The sequence below is a fragment of the Prionailurus bengalensis genome, chromosome A1, assembly GCF_016509475.1.
Source record: "Prionailurus bengalensis isolate Pbe53 chromosome A1, Fcat_Pben_1.1_paternal_pri, whole genome shotgun sequence".
NCBI classification, from domain to species: Eukaryota; Metazoa; Chordata; class Mammalia; order Carnivora; family Felidae; genus Prionailurus; species Prionailurus bengalensis.
In genome coordinates, this window is record NC_057343.1 from 76,442 (window position 1) to 96,769 (window position 20,328).

General features: G+C 46.6%; 1 protein-coding gene across 1 annotated transcript; it reads left to right on the forward strand.

Annotated features, from left to right (window-relative positions):
- Positions 1-521: 521 nt before the first annotated feature.
- On the forward strand, positions 522-12,179 carry PGLYRP4 (peptidoglycan recognition protein 4). The gene is made up of 7 exons (XM_043574315.1): positions 522-1,108; positions 1,901-2,115; positions 3,775-3,893; positions 5,137-5,289; positions 6,821-7,019; positions 10,224-10,342; positions 11,390-12,179. The coding sequence occupies exons 1-7, from the start codon at positions 1,001-1,003 to the stop codon at positions 11,566-11,568; spliced, it is 1,092 nt and encodes a 363-aa protein (XP_043430250.1). The 5' UTR covers positions 522-1,000; the 3' UTR covers positions 11,569-12,179.
- Positions 12,180-20,328: the final 8,149 nt, after the last annotated feature.

Sequence of the window (20,328 nt, forward strand, 5' to 3'; positions counted from 1 at the left end):
CAGGGGTTCCATGCATTGGGATGGGTGCCCTGTTTGAGGAGTAAAGCACAGTTGGGTTAACTGTCAGTGTCTCTCCCAGGGCCAAGGTCCACACTTTCTCATCCGTGTCCTGGGACCACATGAGGATGCTACTGTGGCTTCCTGTCTTGCTGGGTCTTGGGAGCTGGAGTGAGTTTTCTTTTACTGGAACAGTGGGTAACTAAGAAGGATCATCTAATCTCACAGCAGAGAATGTGCTTTCTCCTTAGGGAGAAAGAATAACTTTGCATTTAGAACACAGAATTTGGACTCTGTAAACCTATTTCAAATCCTTGACCTGCCTCCAGCAATGATTTTAAGCAAACTACTCGGTCCTTTAAACCTTAATTTTCCCAGCTGAAAATGAGATAATGTTATGATTTCCCAAAGTTTTTGAGGATTAAATGAGATAATGCACATGAAGGACTTTGCACTTGCACAACGGGAGCGATGGTTCTGTCTGTATGATTTCTATGTCAATCAGAGTCAATCAGGGGTTTATGTTTTTTTCAATAAGAGAAAGTCCTTGGAGATAGGGATGTCAGTTCCATACACAGGAGCTTGGGCACAGCACATGCCCCCAAATCAGCCCTGGAGGAACAGACTTGATTTGTGCAAGTAATTCTAATCCCTTCTCCATATCATCTTCCCATTGTTTCTATTCAGTAAAATCCATACAAAAGAGGACCTTGTCCTTTTGAGATGCTTGGACACATTTATTTCCAGGTTGCATTTTTCCCCCAATTGTGTGTATAGATGTAGCTCATGAGAAACGGATATATTTCCAACTTCCTGCTCTTGGCTATTTAACTATGTTCTGGGATATTCCCTGGAGTTGGTGTTGGAGAAAAGCATACACATGTTGCTACTGGAGGTAGTCCTTCTGCCAGCCTAATGGGGTCTCCTGGAAGGGCCTCAGTGATCTGGCCTGAGTCTGTCACTGAGATGGCTAGTACTGGGGTTCTCTGAGGACTGATGCAAAATGGAATGTTTCTCTGCAGGTGCTTTCTCCTGGAATGAAACACAAGCCAAACGCATATCAGAGGGCCTTCAGGACCTGTTTGGCAACATCTCTCAGCTTATTGATAAAGGAAGACTTGGTCTCAATGGTGAGGAGGCTTAAGGATAGCTGGGTATCTGCTGTGACCAGTGCTTCTGAGGTCTGCACTGCCCCTTGTGGCTGGTATGAGAATGCATGGGGCTGAGACAGTGGACAGAGCAAACCACCTGCTAGGATGCCACAGGCCTTGGGGGTCCAGGTGTTATTGGGAGAGGGCAGAAACCAGGACAGAGAGATTCATCCTCTTCACTAAGGGCCCCCTCGCCTGAGGGTGGAGACCTACACCCTGCCCTCAGGGAGTCGTCCAACTGAAAGGGAGAGTCAGGCCATACCTTGAGAGAGTCCCTAGGCTGAGGAGGAGATATAGTCCCTTCAGGAAGCACTCAGAACAGGACAAAGGACACAGAGCCCCAGAGCAAACTGTCAGTGAACATAGTGTGCACTGGGGGCATTAGTGCTGCCCAGATGGGCCTCTCAGGCTTTCCCCGGGGAAGCAGTGGGAAGGAGCTGCTTCCTGAAAGCAGGGGTCCTAGAGCAGAGCAGGGCAGGAGCTGCAGGATGGAGTCTGTCCCAGGTAGGGATGCCCCGTATGAGGGAGCAGAGCATCCAGGCTTCTCTGGACAGGTGCATACTCTGCAATGGGAACAGCGGAAGGGATGTGGAGGTAAGAAGCAGAGGGTGTGCCTGCCTGCTGAAGGCCTCCTCCCAGGACTCTTCTACCCTCAAGAAGCAGACTCAGCCCAGAATGGCACCCATGGCCCAGGGGGTTAGTGAAGCAGTGATGGAGAAGGATGCGCCGAGTGATAACTTCCTCACCCTTGTGGTTACCCCACTGATGTCTCCACAGTGGTCTCTCACAAGGAGTGGGGGGCAGAAGCTGTTGGCTGCAGCACTCCACTGACCAGGCCTGTGGATTTCTTTGTCACGCACCATGTCCCTGGACTGGAGTGTCACAACCGGACTGCATGTAGTCAGAGGCTGTGGGAACTCTGGGACCATCATGTGCACAACAACAGCTGGTGTGATGTGGCCTACAAGTAAGGGACAAGGGATATGTGAGAGTACGTGATCAATGATACTGCTTGTGACACTTCTCTTGGCCTTACTCATCTCTGCTCTCCACTTACCAGGTTGAGGTTATATTGGGTTGATAATGAGTAAAATATTAAACCCCTACAAAATTCCAAATCCTTTTGAATTTTCTGTGAGATCTAAAAGAAAGCAAGGAAGGTTAAGTAATAACTATACATATATGCCCCCCCAAACCTAGTTCATATAACACATTGACAGTTACAAATGACTACTGTGTGCATGAATTCATTTGCTCCACCAAGGTTGGTCAGGCATGCATTACTATCCCCATGGTCCAGGTGAGGGGACTGAGGCAAGGACGTTGTTTGATTTGCTCAGAGTCACACAACTGCAAAGTTGTGGAGCCCAGACTGGCTCAAAACTGGCTCTTTGCCTGCTGCATGTCCCACTTCACCACATTCAGGGGGCTCCCACTTTGTGAGACATCTCTTACCCTAGTGGCCACTCCAATGGACCCTTTTAGTGTCCAGGACCACGTGCCCTTGGCTTATCTCTGACCTCACCCAGTTATGGACAGTCCCTATGCATGGTAATGGCTTCTCACTTCCAGTACCCTCTGCATCTCTCTGCTTTTCCACTTCAGACTTTCATCATCTCTGATGGTGAAGGGGAGTTAATACCCCCCTGGCAGGCAGGGGTTGTAGATAACTTCCTCAGCCCCTGGCCCTTCTCAGGGACAATCTTAGGTCCATGTACTCAGTTCCTTGGAAGTTCACCCTGTCTGGTGGTGAGTGGTGGGTGGTGGGGAGTGGGTAATGATTCTAAGCCCCAGGTGGCCATTGTGAAGCCAGCCCAATTGCATTGCACATGCTTTGTTGGGTTTCTTGCTTCTGACTTGCTCTCCTTGCTCCCTCACTCTGGCTTCTGGGACCCCTTATCAAATAAACTGCCTGTGTCCATGTGCTTTTCTGAGGAGCTACTTCCTGAGAAATTTATGTAAGATAGATCTATGTAAGAGAAATCACATGAGCAGCTTACGTGGAGATGACACAGGTAGCATGCATTTTAGAGGAAGGAAAGCCATGTTTGAGGCTGAGAAGAATCTCACAGTGTAATTGAGTCTGTGTTAGTTACTGTGATAGCACCAGGACTTCTCCTCCTCCTGAGTGTGTAGAATGATTTACATAAAACCTAGGCATTTGATTGGGGCGCCTGGGTGGCGCAGTCGGTTAAGCGTCCGACTTCAGCCAGGTCACGATCTCGCGGTCCGTGAGTTCGAGCCCCACGTCAGGCTGTGGGCTGATGGCTCAGAGCCTGGAGCCTGTTTCCAATTCTGTGTCTCCCTCTCTCTGTGCCCCTCCCCCGTTCATGCTCTGTCTCTCTCTGTCCCAAAAATAAATAAACGTTGAAAAAAAAAAAAAAACAAAAAACAAAAAACAAAAAACCTAGGCATTTGAGCAAAGAAGGTAGGCAGTGTGGGGGTAGCTTCTGAATTCTAAGGGAATATAAATGACTGGGACTATCCATTGTCTGGGACAAGTCCATGCAAATTCCCTGTAGTGAGCACAGCTTGAGCACTTCTCCCTTTGGAGGTTGGTAAGTGGTTCCTCTTGTGGGATACACCACGGTGCCAGCCACTCACCCTGTATCTCCCTGCTTCACAGCTTCCTGGTTGGAGACGATGGCAGGGTATATGAAGGTGTTGGCTGGAACATCCAAGGCATGCACACCCAGGGCTACAACCACATCTCCCTGGGCTTTGCTTTCTTTGGCACCAAGGAAGGTAATGGTCATTCCAGCTGCCCTTCTCCAAAGAGTTACCCACTTCTTTGTTTCCGAACTGACTCTTCGACCTCCTACTTCCCCAGTGATCCACTCTCCTGGAGTTCCCCTCTCCTTTGGCTTCCATGAATGAATGGTATTAGTTCTCTTCCTCCTGCTCTGGTTTCCTTCTCAGTCTCTGAGTTGGCTCCTTTCCCTCTGACAGTCTCACAGTGGAGGTGCTGTCCAGAGTTCTCTCTGCAGCCTTGTCACCATTATGCACTCATCATGGAGGAATGTGGGCTTCTTCTCTCTTCTATCAGTGACTCACATCTTCCTCTCTGGCTCTCACCCTTCTTCAGTGCCAGGCCCTGTTTCCCATTTCTTGCCAGGAACCTCCTCCTCCCATCTCTCTTACCCCAAGATTTTCTGTATAATTTTTAAAACCACTCTGAGGCCTCCAATCCTTGAGTCCTTTCCACTTTCTTTTATTCTTACTGCTGCCCATTCCCCCAGCCCATGTCCTAGCATACATGCTCCAGGACCATTCCACTGAGTTTGTGCACTCTTACTATTAAAATTCTTGCTCAGCTAGTTTCTCACTGTCCCCTCACAATACTCTGTGAGAAAATCCAGACAAGTTTCCTGGTTGCTGTTATACAGAGTACAGCCTGAGCTCCAGAGAGGAAGTGACCCAAGGAGAAGAATCAGAAGGCAAAGGCCACACTTTTCTTTTCTAATTTCAGGGTGGTTTCCAGCATGCCAGAGGACTGTGTGTTCAGCTTGGTTTGTTTTTGTGACCACTCATTGCTATCTCGGTGTCACCCTGTTTCCTCTGGGGTCTTGAGCACATTACATTTTGAAGCCTCAAGTTCCTCTCTATAAATATGGGGCTAATAATAGCATCCACTTCAGAGGTTTGTGGTGAGGATCAAAGAAGTTAATACAGGTAAAGAGGTTGGCACATGCCTGGAAGGGTGCCTGCCAATGGGAAACCCTGGCCCGGCCAGCTGAGCACTCCAGAGCATAGTGCTGCCTTCCAGCTCTTCCACGGAGAAAGAGCAATAAATGAAGTCTTATCAGGTCACTGGGAAAGGTCTTCATCCTAGACCAGGTGGATCCTTGACTTTTAGGCTTTCCAACCTGGGGGATGAGCCAGTTCCCCTCCAACAGCTATGTAGGGGCTGGCAGGGCCTCTCATCCTTCTCCCACAATACCCTGAAACTCAGGCCAGACCCAGGTTACCACAGATAGCTCTCTTTCAGGCCACAGTCCTAACCCTGCTGCCCTGTCAGCCATGGAAGGTCTGATCTCCTATGCAATCCAGAAGGGCCACCTGTCCTCCATGTATGTTCAGCCACTTCTTGTGAAAGGTGAAAACTGCCTGGCCCCTCTGCAGAAGGCAAGTCCTAAGAAAGGTAAGACTTTCAACCCTACTGGGCCTCCCTTTAAACCTACTCCCCACCCCATGCCCTTATAACTTCCAAATGCCATTGAGAGTGACTTTTTTAGCCAAGCTCTCATTGGATCCCTTCTGATAGGCAACTGGTCATCCAACTCTGAAACTTTGGGGCTGGTACAATTTGAGACGGACTCTCCAGGTCACCCCTTTATACCTCAGACTCCAAGAATGATAGAGCTATGGCATTAGCCTGGTATAATATATGTGTACTAATTTCTTGAGTCAGTCAACAATTAGTCACTGAAGAGATATCATGGAATAAAACACATAAGCAGTAGCCTTATAAAGTTTCAACCTAGAGAGTAGAAAAAGACAATAAGCAAATAAGCAAGTAAAATATTTGATATGTTATAAAGTGAAAAGTACTGTGGAGGAAGAAAACATGGAGAGGGATAGGCATCTAACACAGACAAGCACAAAAGCACAAATGCGCATCTTTCTGAATATAAGAACCTGAACAACACTGATTGATTGAAGTGCTTAAGTCACCACCTATACTGACTTCAGAGGAAGGGGTTAGTGTAATTCAGGTAATAAACACTAGATAAAAGGTATATTTGGGGTTTAACAAATTACAACACCAAAACCAGTATAGTTAAGGGGCAACTGGCTGGTAGAGCACGTGACTCTGGATCTTGGGGTCATGAGTTCCAGCACCATGTTGGTAGTAGAGTTTACTTCAAAAAAAAAAAATAGGGGCATCTATGTGGCTCATTTGGTTAAGCATCTGACTCTTGATTTAGGCTGAGGTCATGATCTCATGGTCATGAGATTGAGTCCCCATCAGGCTCTGCGCTGGGCATGGACCCTGCTTAAGATTCTCTTTCCCTCCCTCCGTCTCCCTCCCTCTGTCCCTTCCCTGCTCATGCTGTGCAAGGGTGTGCTCTAGCCCTCTCTCTCTCACTCTCTCTTTCAAAGAAACCCAAAACTGACAGTGTAGTTAATAACCACTTTTGGCCTTTTCCTGGACTTAATAAAGTTTTAAAGATAATTAGCTCTATTATGTGAAAGCTCTGAGTAAATCTGATCTCTGTCTTTGGATTAGCCATCTGCTAATATTAATAATTGCTTACACTGACAGAGTTTTAGGGATTACAAGTGAGTCTCAAAGACATGCTTTCAGATGAAAATTCAACTGATTTGTCCAAAAGACCCTGTTATGCATGTACATCCACATATACACAAGACAATCATACAGATAAATAAGTACCCTTTGCTCTTGGGAATGAGTATCCATGTACCCTTAGGATCAACATTCACACACTCCTCTGGGTTCTATTTTAAGGTTAGATCCCATGTCTATGATTCCTGCCTTTTGAATCCAATCCTACCATGCAGATATACCCCACTACCAGGTGGGCTTTCCTGAGTTCCACAGTCAGGGTTAGGTCAGGATGCCCAGATGGCATGGGGGTGTTCAGTATTGAGGTGGTTGGCATGAGTGGGCACGAGTCCACACGTTGATGTTTTCTGGCTCCCCTCCCCAGCTTGCTCCAACATTGTCCCTCGATCTGCATGGGAGGCCAGGAAGACGCACTGTCCCAAGATGAACCTCCCAGCTAAGTATGTTGTCATTTTCCACACCGCTGGGAGAACCTGCATCATGTCTGATGAGTGCCACCTGCTGGTCCAAGATATCCAGTCCTTCTTCATAGACAGATTGAATTCATGTGACATTGGGTATAAGTAAGTGGACCTGAGGATATATAGGCTTCTTTTACCTCGGAGCAGACTCTGAACCTTCGAATGGGAGACAAAGGAAAGTAATGTTTACTGAGTGCCTGCCATATGAAAGGTGCTCCATCTATGACCATGTTGATTTTTCACACAACCCTAGGTGAACCTTACTTAGGATATAGCTAATGGGGTGGTCATTCTCCTTGAATATGTTCTCAAAATGTATCTATTTTTTTAAAGTTTATTTATATGTTTTTAGAGAGAGTGAGAGAGCATGAGTGCAAGTGCAGGAAGGGCAGAGAGAGAGGGAGAGAGAATCCCATGCAGGCTTTCCACTGTCAGCAGTGCCCGTCAAGGGGCTGTATCCCACGAACCATGAGATCATGACCTGAGCTGAAATAAAGTCAGATGCCTTACCAACTGAGTCACCCAGGTGCCCCTCAAAATGTGTCATTTTTAACGATTGTATATAGATATGATGGAGGTCAAGACTGCTGGCAAGATATTAGAAGTCATACATATGCAAGATTGTGAAGCCTATAGAGAATATCTTCCTGTCTGAAGGCAGGGGGAGGCACCAAATAATATCCTCTGATTGCTCTAATGCCAAGATCTGTAATCCTTTAATAAAAAGCACACTGACCTAATGGGAGAATAGAAACTTCTTGCAGCGTGCTTTCCAAGTTCACAGGTAGGTTAGATACTATCTCATATCCATCAGAAACAATCACACTGAATGTGAAGTCTCAGGATGGACTAGCATAGATAGCACTAGCCTAGATAGCATATTTGTACACATTAATCAAGGAGGCCCTTCCTCTAGAGACTTTATGGATTAGCTAGTGGAGCTGGATTTTAGTCCTTCCTTGCCTCCTAGCCAGGCACTCTGTGCAGGGTGCAAGAAGCATAGCTGTGTGCAATGGCCCTTCCTTAGCTGGATTTACCATTACTTAGTATGTGATTTGGGGGTGACGGCCTCTCCTCTCTCCATCCTGTTATAGTTACAACCCTTTCAAAATAGGAGAAAGCTTCCTCCAACACCTTTCATCTGTTAAGACTTGTCAAGTGCTTTTATAGATCCTGCAATGCAGGATTATTCACAGGGTTGTTCTCTTTGATCATAATAGATACCTGAATATTGACTCTATGTTTTGAACCTAACCTGGAAAGTGATGGGTGCTGAGAGAGGACCTTTCCCTTTTCCCATTCAGGTTTCAGTAGCCAGTTTCCTGTCCCTTGACTTTGACCTTTATTGTATACCTTGTGCCATAACTTTCATGACCCTGCCATTTTCTCACCCTGAGGTGAGAAAGATCACCGGTGATCTGTAGTCAGGAGTAAATACCCACTTGCTATAAATTAATTCACTGAGAACACTGAGTGCCTACTCTTTGTGGCATGAGGCTACACTCTGGGGACACTAGCAGATGTAGCACAGATATGGTTCTTGCCTTGATGTAGCTAAAACTGCTGAAGGAGAAAGATAATTAAATGAATAAAGCCTAATAGAGTACATTAAGTGTTATTATAGAGGGTGCAGAGTGTAAACAGGAGACATTTTTACCTCTTGGTAGCTTACGGGGGAATTGGGTGTGAAGAAAGCACTACTCAAGAGATGACATATCAACTGGGATCTAAGAAATGAGTGAGCTCATCGGAGGAGGGGGAAGAGTGTTTTGGGCAGAGAGAAAGGACCTCTGTGGAAAGTCCTGGATGCCAGCCTGATAATGGTGTCTTTGAGAAGCTGAGGGAAGTTTATCATAATAAAAATAGATGCTGGGATGCCTCGGTGGTTCAATCAGTTGAGTGTCCAACTTTGGCTCAGGTCCCGATCTTGCAGTTTGTGAGTTAGAGCCCTGCATCAGGCTTGCTGCTGTCAGTGCACAGCCTACTTCCATCCTCTTTCCCCCTTTCTCTGCCCCTCCCCAGCTTGCGTTCTCACTCTCTCAAAAATAAGTAAACATTTAAAAATTTTTAAATAATAATAATGATAAAAACAGATGCCAAAGAGAGGGATGGTGGAAGGTAAGGAGGCAAACAAGGGGGCATATTATGAGGGATCTTCTCACTTAAGCTGGGGAGTGTGTGCCCACTGTGTGCCAAGGGCATAAAAGCAGGTTTGAGATAAGATTTGTATCAGGAAGATCATTCACAGCTTCAGGAATGGAACAGAAAAGGACAAATCTGCAGGTGGTGAGATCAATTCAAGCAAGACCAGGGTGGTGATGAGGCTGTCATGGGGAGAAGCAGACAGATCTAAGAGGTCAGTGGAGATTAGTGTAATGTTGGTGATGAGGATGCCAGGGTTGATCAGGGACAGTGGTTGCAAGATGCGGTGGACAATCCATGGTTACTGAGGGATGAAGCGGTGGGCTCATACTCATATTCCTGGCTGGGACCAATGGAAGGACAGGAGGTGGTGCCTTTCACTAAGATGGGGAGCCTGGAAAGGGGACCTGGTGGGGAAGAAGGTGGCACAGGTGTGGACACATGAATTTTGCTCAATGGCAGTTGAAGTTATCTTCAAGGAGGTAGATGGGTTTGTCCTGGACAGCATCTTGAGGTACCCCACATTTAAGGAAAGGACACAGGGAGACAAAGTGCAGAGGAATGAGGGACAGCCACAGGAGACAACTGGGAGAGTGGGGTGCGATGGAAGTAAAGGGGAGAGAATGTTTGAGGATACAGAGGGATCAGCAAGGTAGGGCTGGAGAAGTGTATTTTGTCTTTAGTGGTAAGGTGGCCACAGATCACCGGGGAAACACTGGCAAGGTATGAGGAAAGCCAGGTTGCAGGGATGGCAGCTGTCACTCTTTTCTCCCTAGTCTGTGAGCTCCTTGGGGAAGCAGCAGTGTGCTAGACCTGGATGGGCTCATGAGAGGGGATCCCTGGGAGATCCAGGAATTTTGTGAACCTTTGTTAAATCACTGGTGGATTGAAATCAGCCATGGTGGGAGTTTTACACCACAGAAATCAATAAAGGGCATAAACCAGGGCTTCCTGCCCTTCCCCTTTTCTGATGACAGCTGGTTTACCAGCACACCTCTGGCAAAGACTGTCTTTTTTGTAACTCAGTGCTTAGAATTTAATGACTAATCAGTGTCTGCTAAGTAAAGGCATGAGTGATTGAATGAATGAGTGAATGGATGAATAAATGAAACAATTGCAGAGTGCCTATCATGCTGATTTCCTTCTCCTGTCATGGTCCTTTAGCTTCCTTGTGGGGCAGGATGGTGTCATTTATGAAGGAGTGGGCTGGAATGTCCAAGGCTCCCGTGCTCCTGGCTACAATGACATTGCCCTGGGCATTGCCTTCATGGGGACCTTCTTGGGTAAGTGGATGCTTTGGGCAGTGACAATGACCTTTCATGGTATGGTGTCTGAAAGAGTGTGTCTCATGTGGACAACAACAGCATCAAACTCAGGCATCACTGAGAGCCTGCATATCTTGCACTTACTGAGCTTCTGATTTGATGTTTGACGAAGCTAAGTGTGACCAGGAATGACCCCCATCCCCCAGGCATAATGCCCACACACATCCAACCAAATGCCTCTCTCTTCTGACAAGACAAGAGGAAAATATCTTTGTGCATATGTTTTGCTAAGTTTTTTATGACAGCACCAATGTAGGGACCCTTGCCTTATTTGCCACAGCCCTGAATGAGCCCCTGTCTCTGCATCCAAAGTGTACACTGAGAATTGTCATTGCTCCCAGCTCTTGACCAGGGTTTGTTTAGACTCCGAGGCCTTTTGCTGAACCTCTGGGAAGAGGAGACTTTGACACTTGGGGCTGGTTCAGGCTGATACTAAAATGGACATTGAGTGGGGCGAGGGGTAACCCAGGAAGGTACCTGCAGATGGGGCTGAGCATATGAAGGTGCAGGAAGCATATCTGTGGCCAAAGCAAGGTTTCTGAGCTTCAGCACTATTGACATCTTGGATCAGGTAATTCTTTGTATAGGGGCTGCCCTGTACATTGTAGGACGTTTAGCAGCATCCCTGGCTTCTGCCACCAGATGCTTGTATCACCCCTTGCCTAGCTGTGACAACCAAAAAATGTCTCTACACAGTGCCAAATATCCTATGGGAGGCTAAATTCCCCCAGTAGGGAACTATCAGGCAGGCATATTTACAGCAGACAAAGGCTCTTTACATCCCCAAATAATTGTATGTTTTATCCCAGACTCTGCTATTTTCATTTGGGAAGAACTTTGGTGCTGAGAAATCTGAGTCTTGACTTGGTTTTCTGTCTACAGGATGGCAATAGCGGAATATATTAGCTTGCTGGTAGGGGTGGGTTAGGGGTGATTCTGGAATGGGTCCTTCCTTAGGCAGGGTGCCCTGGAATCCTAGAACAGATGGATAACTCTGTTTTGCAGGTACCCCACCCAATGCTGCAGCCCTGGAGGCAGCCCAGAACCTGATCCAGTGTGCAGTGGACAAGGGGTATTTAACTCCCAACTACCTGCTGGTGGGACACAGTGATATTGTCAATACCCTGTCTCCTGGGGAAGCTTTGTACAACATCATTAAGACTTGGCCTCATTTCAAACACTGAAGGAACCTCTGCTCCTTCTGAGACTGCTTGTCCCGCCTGGCTGCTGGGCCTCCCCTGTTCTCACCCTCCATCCTGACTCAACACCTTGTGTCCCCTCCATGTCAGCCCCATCCTGCCCCTCCTTTCTCAGGTTAGGATGATTCTCTCCTGCTAGCACCACCCCCCAGCAGCCCCAAACCCTGAAGCTGGGCATTACCAGCCCTTTGAGTGAGCCCCACCTTCCTCACTCCTCATCTTCCCCTCCCCTGGGCACCCAGCTCCTAAGCCAGGTGGGAAGATGGGCTGATTCTTGTTTGACTTCTCATTCCCTCTCTGGCTGCCCCTCTGCCCCATGTACTTCCCCTGCCTTCTGCCCAGCAGCCCCCAAGCCTCACACAGGACCCAGGTCAAGGCCCAAAACCCCTCTCTGCTCACACAGCCACTTGTCCCCATGTGGATGCAGCCCTTATTTCAGGGCTCATTGCTTACAGGTGTGGTTGTTCTCTCCACTGGATTGTGAGGGTTTCCAGGTTTATTTGCCCCCATGTCCTTGATTCCTCAGCAGAAGCTGGAGTCTTGTGTGTGCTACAGATATTTGTTGGAGATATGGATGAATAAACAAATATGTGGGTTGAGTCCCTGCTTCCCTTTCCAGTCTGTTCCACCACCCCCTCTCTTTGGGGACACCTTCTGGGACTGTCCCCCATCCTGCCATTTTCTCTCTGTTCTTGCCCTTCCCAGTCTGAGGCTCAGAGCCAGCTCTGGTCACTTGTCTGTAATGGTTGATGTGCTTCTAGGCTCCTGTGTCCTGTCCTCCCCAAGTTCCCTGAGGGCAGAGACAGTACTCTTCCAGGTCCAGCTGGGCTGTGTCCACACAAGCCACCAGTGCCTGCAGCCTTCCCTTGCCCAGCTGTGCCCACTGGCCTTGGGGCTCAAAGGGGACCCAGAGCATGGCACTCTGCAGCCCTTCTGGCCCGGTCTCCTGCTGTCCAGAGGAAAGCCAGATACTTTCAGTTGGGGGAGACAGTATTTTGCTGTTCACTGGAAGTATATCAGCTGAATCTTGTTTCTCCTGATCTGGAAACAAGGCGGGGGGGGGGGGGGGGAGGGGGAGGGCGGACAGGAAGAAGAAGGGGAGGGATAAATAGAAGTAGCCAGAAATAGGGACTTCCACACCCCTCACCTTTGTACTGTGTCCTTGCCCTTAGAGTGTTTTACATCTCTTCAACAAGGCAGGTTTTAACAACCTCTCATTTTTTACAGTCTTTTTTCTTTTCAGAGACTGTCTGTGATCTTACTGGATTTGCTGTCCTTTTGTCATTTGTCCTCAGGCTACCTGGCATGTAAGCAGAGGAAGGAATTATTTATCTGAAGTGTCAAGTAGGCCCAGTGCCCCTTCCTGACTTACCCAGCCATCAGAGGTAGCTCCAGGAGAACCCCCTGGGCTCTCTCTTCTAGAGGCTCCTTCCTTGGGGGCACAACTTCCCAGAGGAACATAATGTTTCTCTATCTCTTAAAACATTGAGGATGAGTTTCCCAGCCTTCACACAGGGAGGACCCAATAAGGTGGATATAAGATGCTAAGAAATAGTCTCACAATAAAAATTATCCTTCAAATTTCTTGACTTTTCTTACAATCCTCCCTTTGACTGAGGAAGGGTCTTGTGCCTTTGATTCAAACCTGATCCCCAGGCCTCAGAGTCTCATTGGCCTCCCCTACACCCTACCCCAGGCAGGCTGTGAACAGGGCTGTTGACTTCCCCATCTCCCCCAGCACTCATCAAGGTCTCCTCAAATCAACAAAACTGTGTGGTCTGGATTACTGTCTCCTCCATATTATTGACTTTTATTGGCCTCACCCACACAATCTGAGTAAAGGCAGAGCACTCAACTGTCAAATGCTTTTTTAAAGGCAAATTCTGAGGCAGCCCATTCTGTGCAGTTGGCACTTCTGAGTCCTCAGTATAGAAAAATTCTTCCTAATTCCCCTCAATCATGTAAAGTGGGGTTCATAGTGCCCCTTGCCACATCAGAAGATTGCTGTGAGGATTAAGTGAATTAAAATGTGTTAATGTCTTAGACCTCATGGTTGGCATGTGATAATGTTTCCATTAAAGTTTGTGGAGCTATGGTTATTCTTGTTATTGCTGTGATTTTGCACCAGGCAATAGCTTGTGTAGGGGTCAAGAGCAGGCTGCCCCAAAGTGTGCCTCTTGGGCATACCGATTATTTTAACTGAAAGTCCCGTCAGGGTGCCTGGGTGGCTTAGTCCCTTAAGCGGCCGATTTCTGCTCAGGTCATGATCTCCAGGTTCGCCTGTTTGACGTCCTGCATTGGGCTCTCTGCTGTCAGCATGGAGCCTGCTTGGGATCCTCTGTTTCCCTGTTTACCTGCCCTTCCCCTGCTTGTGCGCTCGCTCTCTCTCTCTCTCTCTCTCAAAAATAAATAAACATTAAAAAAGTCACTTCAGAGACAGTCTGTGCAAGAAGGACACTCAAACCCTCCTCCGCCCCCCTGAGAGAAGGAATACATATCCCATGTTAAAAGGGATGCAGGAGGGACACACCCTTATCACCAGAGGTGGGAAATTTAGAAAAGAGGAGGCTGTATAACAACCCTTGTTACTTTTTACTAATTTACTACCCCAGCCCAAAATCTGTTTAAAATCCCTTATGAATTGAAGCCTCCCAGTGTTAAGTTTTCTTTGTCCTGTCAATACCTCACAGACTTATTGTCTATTTGTCTGAAAAGTATAAAAACTGCCTGTCTGGTCACTTCTTTGGTCTTAATTTCATTCCTGGGCCTCTGTGCACATTTAATAAAACTTTGGTTTTTTTCCTACTGTTAATCTGTGTCCTGTAAATTTAATTGCTCGTCCAGCGAAGACCTTCAGGGTAGAGAAGAACTTTCTCTTTCCTTCAGTATCTATTAGTCCTATTTGCAACAGGAAGGATGTGCCTTTGCAGGCACCAGCTGAGGCAGCCCCTGGGAGTCTGGCACTCCCTAGGAGAGCAGGCTGGCCTGAAGTTTGCTGAGCACAGGTCTTGGCAGGTCTGAAGGAGTCCATGATGAAGGAGGGACACCTTTTTCACAGTCCCTGGCTGTCAGGTTGTGAGGGACTCTAAAGGTCATCTTGTCGGTTGTTTTCAACAACTGTAAACTTGGGGGAAAAAAAGCCAAATGAAGTTTTCTTTGATTCCAGAACAAAATACTAATCTGGCTAATGCCCCACATGTTATTAAAAACTGAACCCAAGAGGGCCAGATGACCTGTTCAAGTTCACTCTGTGAGTTAAAGAAAGGAAGGAGCATGGCACCATTTCTTTCATACCTCTGGTCAAAATCATTGTATGGTCCCTCCTTTCTGACAGGGTAATGTAAACAACTCAGCAAGCACAGCAACCAGGGCTTTCTACAATCTCACTCCAAGTTACCTTTTCCCATAGAATGAGCCCAAGTGGTCAAGGTATGGGCTTGCTTCTTGGGTTTGCCCATCTTGGAGCCTTTGCCCACGCTTTCCCTTCCCTGCTCTTGACTACTGCAATTCCACTAGCTTTTAAGACACTTATCCAGGCTAGTTCTTCCAGAAGGCTTCTTGCTTCTTCAGACCAGAAATCACATTTTCCTCCCCCAAGTGCCCAGGAACTTTACCTGGGCCTCTTGGTGGCTCGTCACTGCTCCGCCCACCCCCCACCCCACCCCCCCCCCCCCCCCCCGCAATCTCCCTCCCAACCCTGACTCTCCAGGCTGTGCCTCACCTGTCAGGGCTCAGGATATCCAGGAGCACACTGAGGGCACCTTTTTGTCTGCGCAAGAAAGGAAGGGCAGGAGCCACACCAGGGCAGGGCTGAGTGAACACAGACAGCATTCCCAGCCTGGGAGGGCGGCTGCTCTTCCCTCAGCTGGGCTTGAGATATTTCTCAGACTGGAAAATCCCCATGTCTTCACACTGACTGAAACTACCCACTGGTGCAGCCCTGTGATTTCTCACAGGCTGGTTCCATCTTCTTTCCAGGCCATTCATTGCTCCCACCTTCCAGTGCCCCATCCCCATCAGTGAGAGTTGGGGAAAGACATTCTTCACCATCAAAGTTCCCTTGCCACTCTTGGAGGCTTTTGTGCCCTTCTCACTGTGGAGGCCACAGCCAGGGTTGGGGGCACCACTCCCCTGCCTAACCTCTACCTGTGCTCCCTGGGTCTTCCTCTCTTTGGCTTCTTTCTTCCTCACTTTGGCTGTGTTTTCCTCTCTCTCTTTTGTATGTCTTCCTCCCACCAGTGCCTGTCTCTCTTTTTCTCCTTCTCTCATGCTGCCTCCCCTCTCTCCTCAGTGCTTCTCATTTTCTGTCTCTTGCTGCGCTTCTACTTCTGTGTCTGCCCTGATTTTGCCCTTTCTCTTTTGCTTTCTCCAGCATGCAGAATACGGCAGCATGAAAGAAACAGCCAAAAGGGGTCTGAGACTGTAGATCCTGCCACTTCACCCCACATTGCCCCAGGGCTTCCAGGTGGCTCTGGGGAATGCACACATTTTCCAGAGCTGAGAGCCACATAGAAGCAGAGGTGGGACAGGTGTTTCTGGCCCAGCAGGTTCTTCCTGGCAGGTCTGACTAAGGGCAAGGCCTTAATTAGAAATGCTGGCTGGGAGAGAAGGGAAGGTGTTATTATCTGGGAAGAGTGGTAGGTGGGGTGGGAGGTCCTGTGGGGTGTGGCAGGGACTTCTGGGGGACTTTCTGCAGAAGCTAGAGTAAGAAGTGCCTCTTCATGGTAGGGAGCTGGAGGATCCTTCTCAGGGTGTCTGGGAGCACTTTGGTACCCAAGAGTGATGCAGCTGTCTGCATGTGCGGCAAGCTGGGAAATTTCTTAACTCATCCTCCAGGCTCAGCTCGTGAGTTCCTTCTTCTCAGAATCCATCTCTTGAGGCCCCGGAATTAAGATTCTCCTATTCAGTTCTTCTTTGGCACTCTGTTCATCTGTAATTATTTTTTACATAATTATAAATCTGTGTGTGTACCCATGTGTATATATGTTTTATATGGTCTGACCCACTAGATTCTGAGTGTTATGAGAGTGGGGACCATGTTTCCCCCATTCATGTCTCTATCTCCTCCTGGTGAATAGTAGGTGCTCGGTAAACATTTTAGACATGGAGAATTCCAAGGGGGAACAAGTGCTGTGATTGTTTAATGACTTGTCTTGGAGCAAGTGGCAAGTGCAGTTTGTTTGTCTGGTCTGTCCTGGATGGGGTCTCTCCCACTGGCTCATCACATGGAGGATGGGAGAGGGAGAAGGAGCCAGGGTGTGAAGATGGGGGGATCAGAAGGAAACTGACCTGGGTCAAACCAGATCACAGCAGAGCCACAGAGTGGACACCCATATGTGGATAATTGAGGTAGCTGAGTGCCTAATATACTCAGTGGTCTTTTCTTTATGCAGACTCTGTTGGCCACATGATATACATGATTTCATTTAATCTTCAAGACAGCTCTATAGGGCTCTTTGACAGCTGAGGAAATTGAGACTGGGCTTGGAGAGATTATGTCACCTTCTTAAGGTCACATAGCTAGTGCATGCCAGCACTGAGGTGAGTCTCTGTTCTCCAGGCTGTTCTCTAGGTTGCTCACATTCCTTTTACAATGGGTGGAAAAAATACCCAGGGGTCCCTTACTCAGACAAAGTTCATTGGAACAATTACTTCCCTTGATCCAACAATATTCTTTAATTTATAAGGTGATACCTGAAAAATCCTGTGTAAGTGGTATAGTATTGAATTCATGTTGTAATAGTGATAGCAATAGCAAACAAAGAAACAAACAGACTCTTATACAGAGAACAAACTGGTAGTTGGCAGAGGGGAGATTGGTGGGGGGGTATGGGTGAAATATATAAAGGAGATTAAAAGGTACAATCTTCCTGTTCTAAAGTAAATAAGTCACAGAGATGCCAATACAGCATAAGGAATATAGTCACTAATATTGTAGTAACATGTGGTGACAGATGCTGACTATACTTAACATAGTCAGTTAAGTGGGGAGTCAGTTAAGTGGGGAGCCCTGAGTAATGTACATAATTGTTGAATCACGATGCTGTATACCTGAAACTAATATAGCATTGCATGTCAATTATGCTTCAATAAAAAAATAATATTAGCAATGCATTCCAAGACTGCCTTTTGGTTACACCATCTGCTCCACTGGCCCAGTGGGTCTTTCCATCACAACTGCTACTAACCCACCTCTTACCCCTTCATGCCCTCATCAGGCCCATTTTTCAACCTAAATGTGGGACTCCAGTTTGTCCTGATTTAGTATAATAGCAGTATTTCCTCATAGTTAAAATCTATTGAAGTCTTTTGGATTTTTATTTCATCATTGTCTATGAGTCATAGCTCCTTCTTCTTCTTCAGCATTTTATTCAAATCCTTCATGGTCACCTCCCAGACATCCACAGGCATTGTACAACCAGATCCAGGCACTCCTACATACATTGCCCCATTTTACCTTTGCAAAAAGGTGCAAGGAGGACACTGTGCTCCCATTTCCCAGATGAATAAGTGAGGAGATGTGGTCAAGAACCTAGATTGAGGCCCCTCCCCCTGCACCACCATTGCCTTGTATAGTTTTTCCAGAAATCTACCTTAAAGACGATTAAGTCATCTAGCAGTCATCTTCTAGCCACAAATTTCTGCTGTTTGTTGCAGAAACTACAAATATGATAGATAGCAAGTGCTATTGATCATTCATTCCCTATAATTCTGCAAATGCTAAAGGGAGACACAAATTGTGGCTAAAGTGTGTGTGTGTGTGTGTGTGTGTGTGTGGTGTGCTGTGTGTGCTTCATGGGGTGTGGGGGGGTGTGTGTGTGGTATGTGTGTGGTATATACGTGTGTGTGTGGTATGTGTGTGTGGTGTATGTGTGGTGTATATGTGTGTGTAGTATGTGGTATATGTGGGTATGTCTAGCGTGTGTGTGGAAGATGTGTGTGGTGTGTGTGGTATGGGGTGTGTGTGTGTATGTGTGTCTGTGTGTGGTGTGACAATGTCATTGTTCATTCCTATCAATTAGTCCATTTCATTATGGAGCACCCATAGACATTATTTCATTTTATGTCAGCATTCTTATGAACCCCAATATGGAATTTTTATTCTTGTTTTTTACTAAATTAAACTCCATTCTTAACTATTCTCCCTTCTTATTCTTTTTACATACATGTCATGAGATTCACATTTTAGGTGTGCATCTTCTGGTCTGGTGGCCATGGATCTGGATGTGGCCCCTTAACTCTTCAAGTTATCTTTGGGTACCCCAGCATGTTACTGACCCAGGCACACAGGGAATAGTGTATGTATATAGTAAGCCAGAAATGACAAGTCCAAGGACTTTTCTGAGTGATGTGTGGTTTGTGGAGGGTGGATAGAGCTTCATGATCTGTAGACTTCTGGTGTTTGAGGAAATTAAAGGTATGTTGCTACTTAAAATCAGAGACTCCTGGTTTGGATTCTAGCCCAGTGAAGCCAAGGATACTTTGTTGAACTCTTTCAGTTTGTTATTCTGTCAGATTTATTTGTTTGTTTGTTTTGTTTGTTTATATTTATTTTTATATGAAATTTATTGTCAGATTGTGTTCCATACAACGACCCAGTGCTCATCCCAACAAGTGCCCTCCTCAATGCCCATCACCCACCCACTCCTCCCTCCCCCCCCCCCATCAACCCTAAGTTTATTCTCAGTTTTGAAGAGTCTCTTATGGTTTGGCTCTCTCCCTCTCTAACTTTTTTTTTCCTTCCCTTCCCCCATGGTCTTCTGTTAAGTTTCTCAGAATCCACATAAGAATGAAAACATATGGTATCTGTCTTTCTCTGTATGATTTATTTCACTTAGTGTAACTCTCTCCAGTTCCATCCACGTTGCTACAAAATGCCATATTTCATTCTTTCTCATTGCCAAGTAGTATTCCATTGTGTACATAAACCACAATTTCCTTATCCATTCATCAGTTCATGGACATTTAGGCTCTTTCCATAATTTAGCTATTGTTGAAAATACTGCTATAAACATTGGGGTACAAGTGTCTCTATGCATCAGCACTCCTGTATCCCTTGGGTAAATTCCTAGCAGGGCTATCGCTGGGTCATAGAGTAGATCTATTTTTAATTTTTTGAGGAACCTCCACACTGTTTTCCAGAGCGGCTGCACCAGTTTGCATTCCCACCAACAGTGCAAGAGGGTTCCCGTTTCTCCACATCCTCGCCAGCATATATAGTCTCCTGATTTGTTCATTTTAGCCACTCTGACTGGCATGACTGGTATCTGAGTGTGATTTTCATTTGTATTTCCCTGATGAGGAGTGACATTGAGCATCTTTTCATGTGCCTGTTGGCCATCTGGATGTCTTCTTTAGAGAAGTGTCTATTCATGTTTTCTGTCCATTCTTCACTGGATTATTTCCTGTCAATTGATGCAGAAAAAGCATTTGACAAAATTCAGCATCTTTTCTTAGTAAAAACCCTCGAGAAAGTCAGGATAGAAGGAACATACTTAAACATCACAAAAGCCATTTATGAAAAGCCCACAGCTAATATCATCCTCAGTGGGGAAAAACTAAGAGCTTTCCCCCTAAGATCAGGAGCACGACAGGGATGTCCACTCTCACTGCTGTTGTTTAACATAGTGTTAGAAGTTCTAGCATCAGCAATCAGACAACAAAATGAAATAAAAGGCATCCAAATTGGCAAAGATGAAGTCAAGCTTTCACTTTTTGCAGATGACATTATATTATACATGGAAA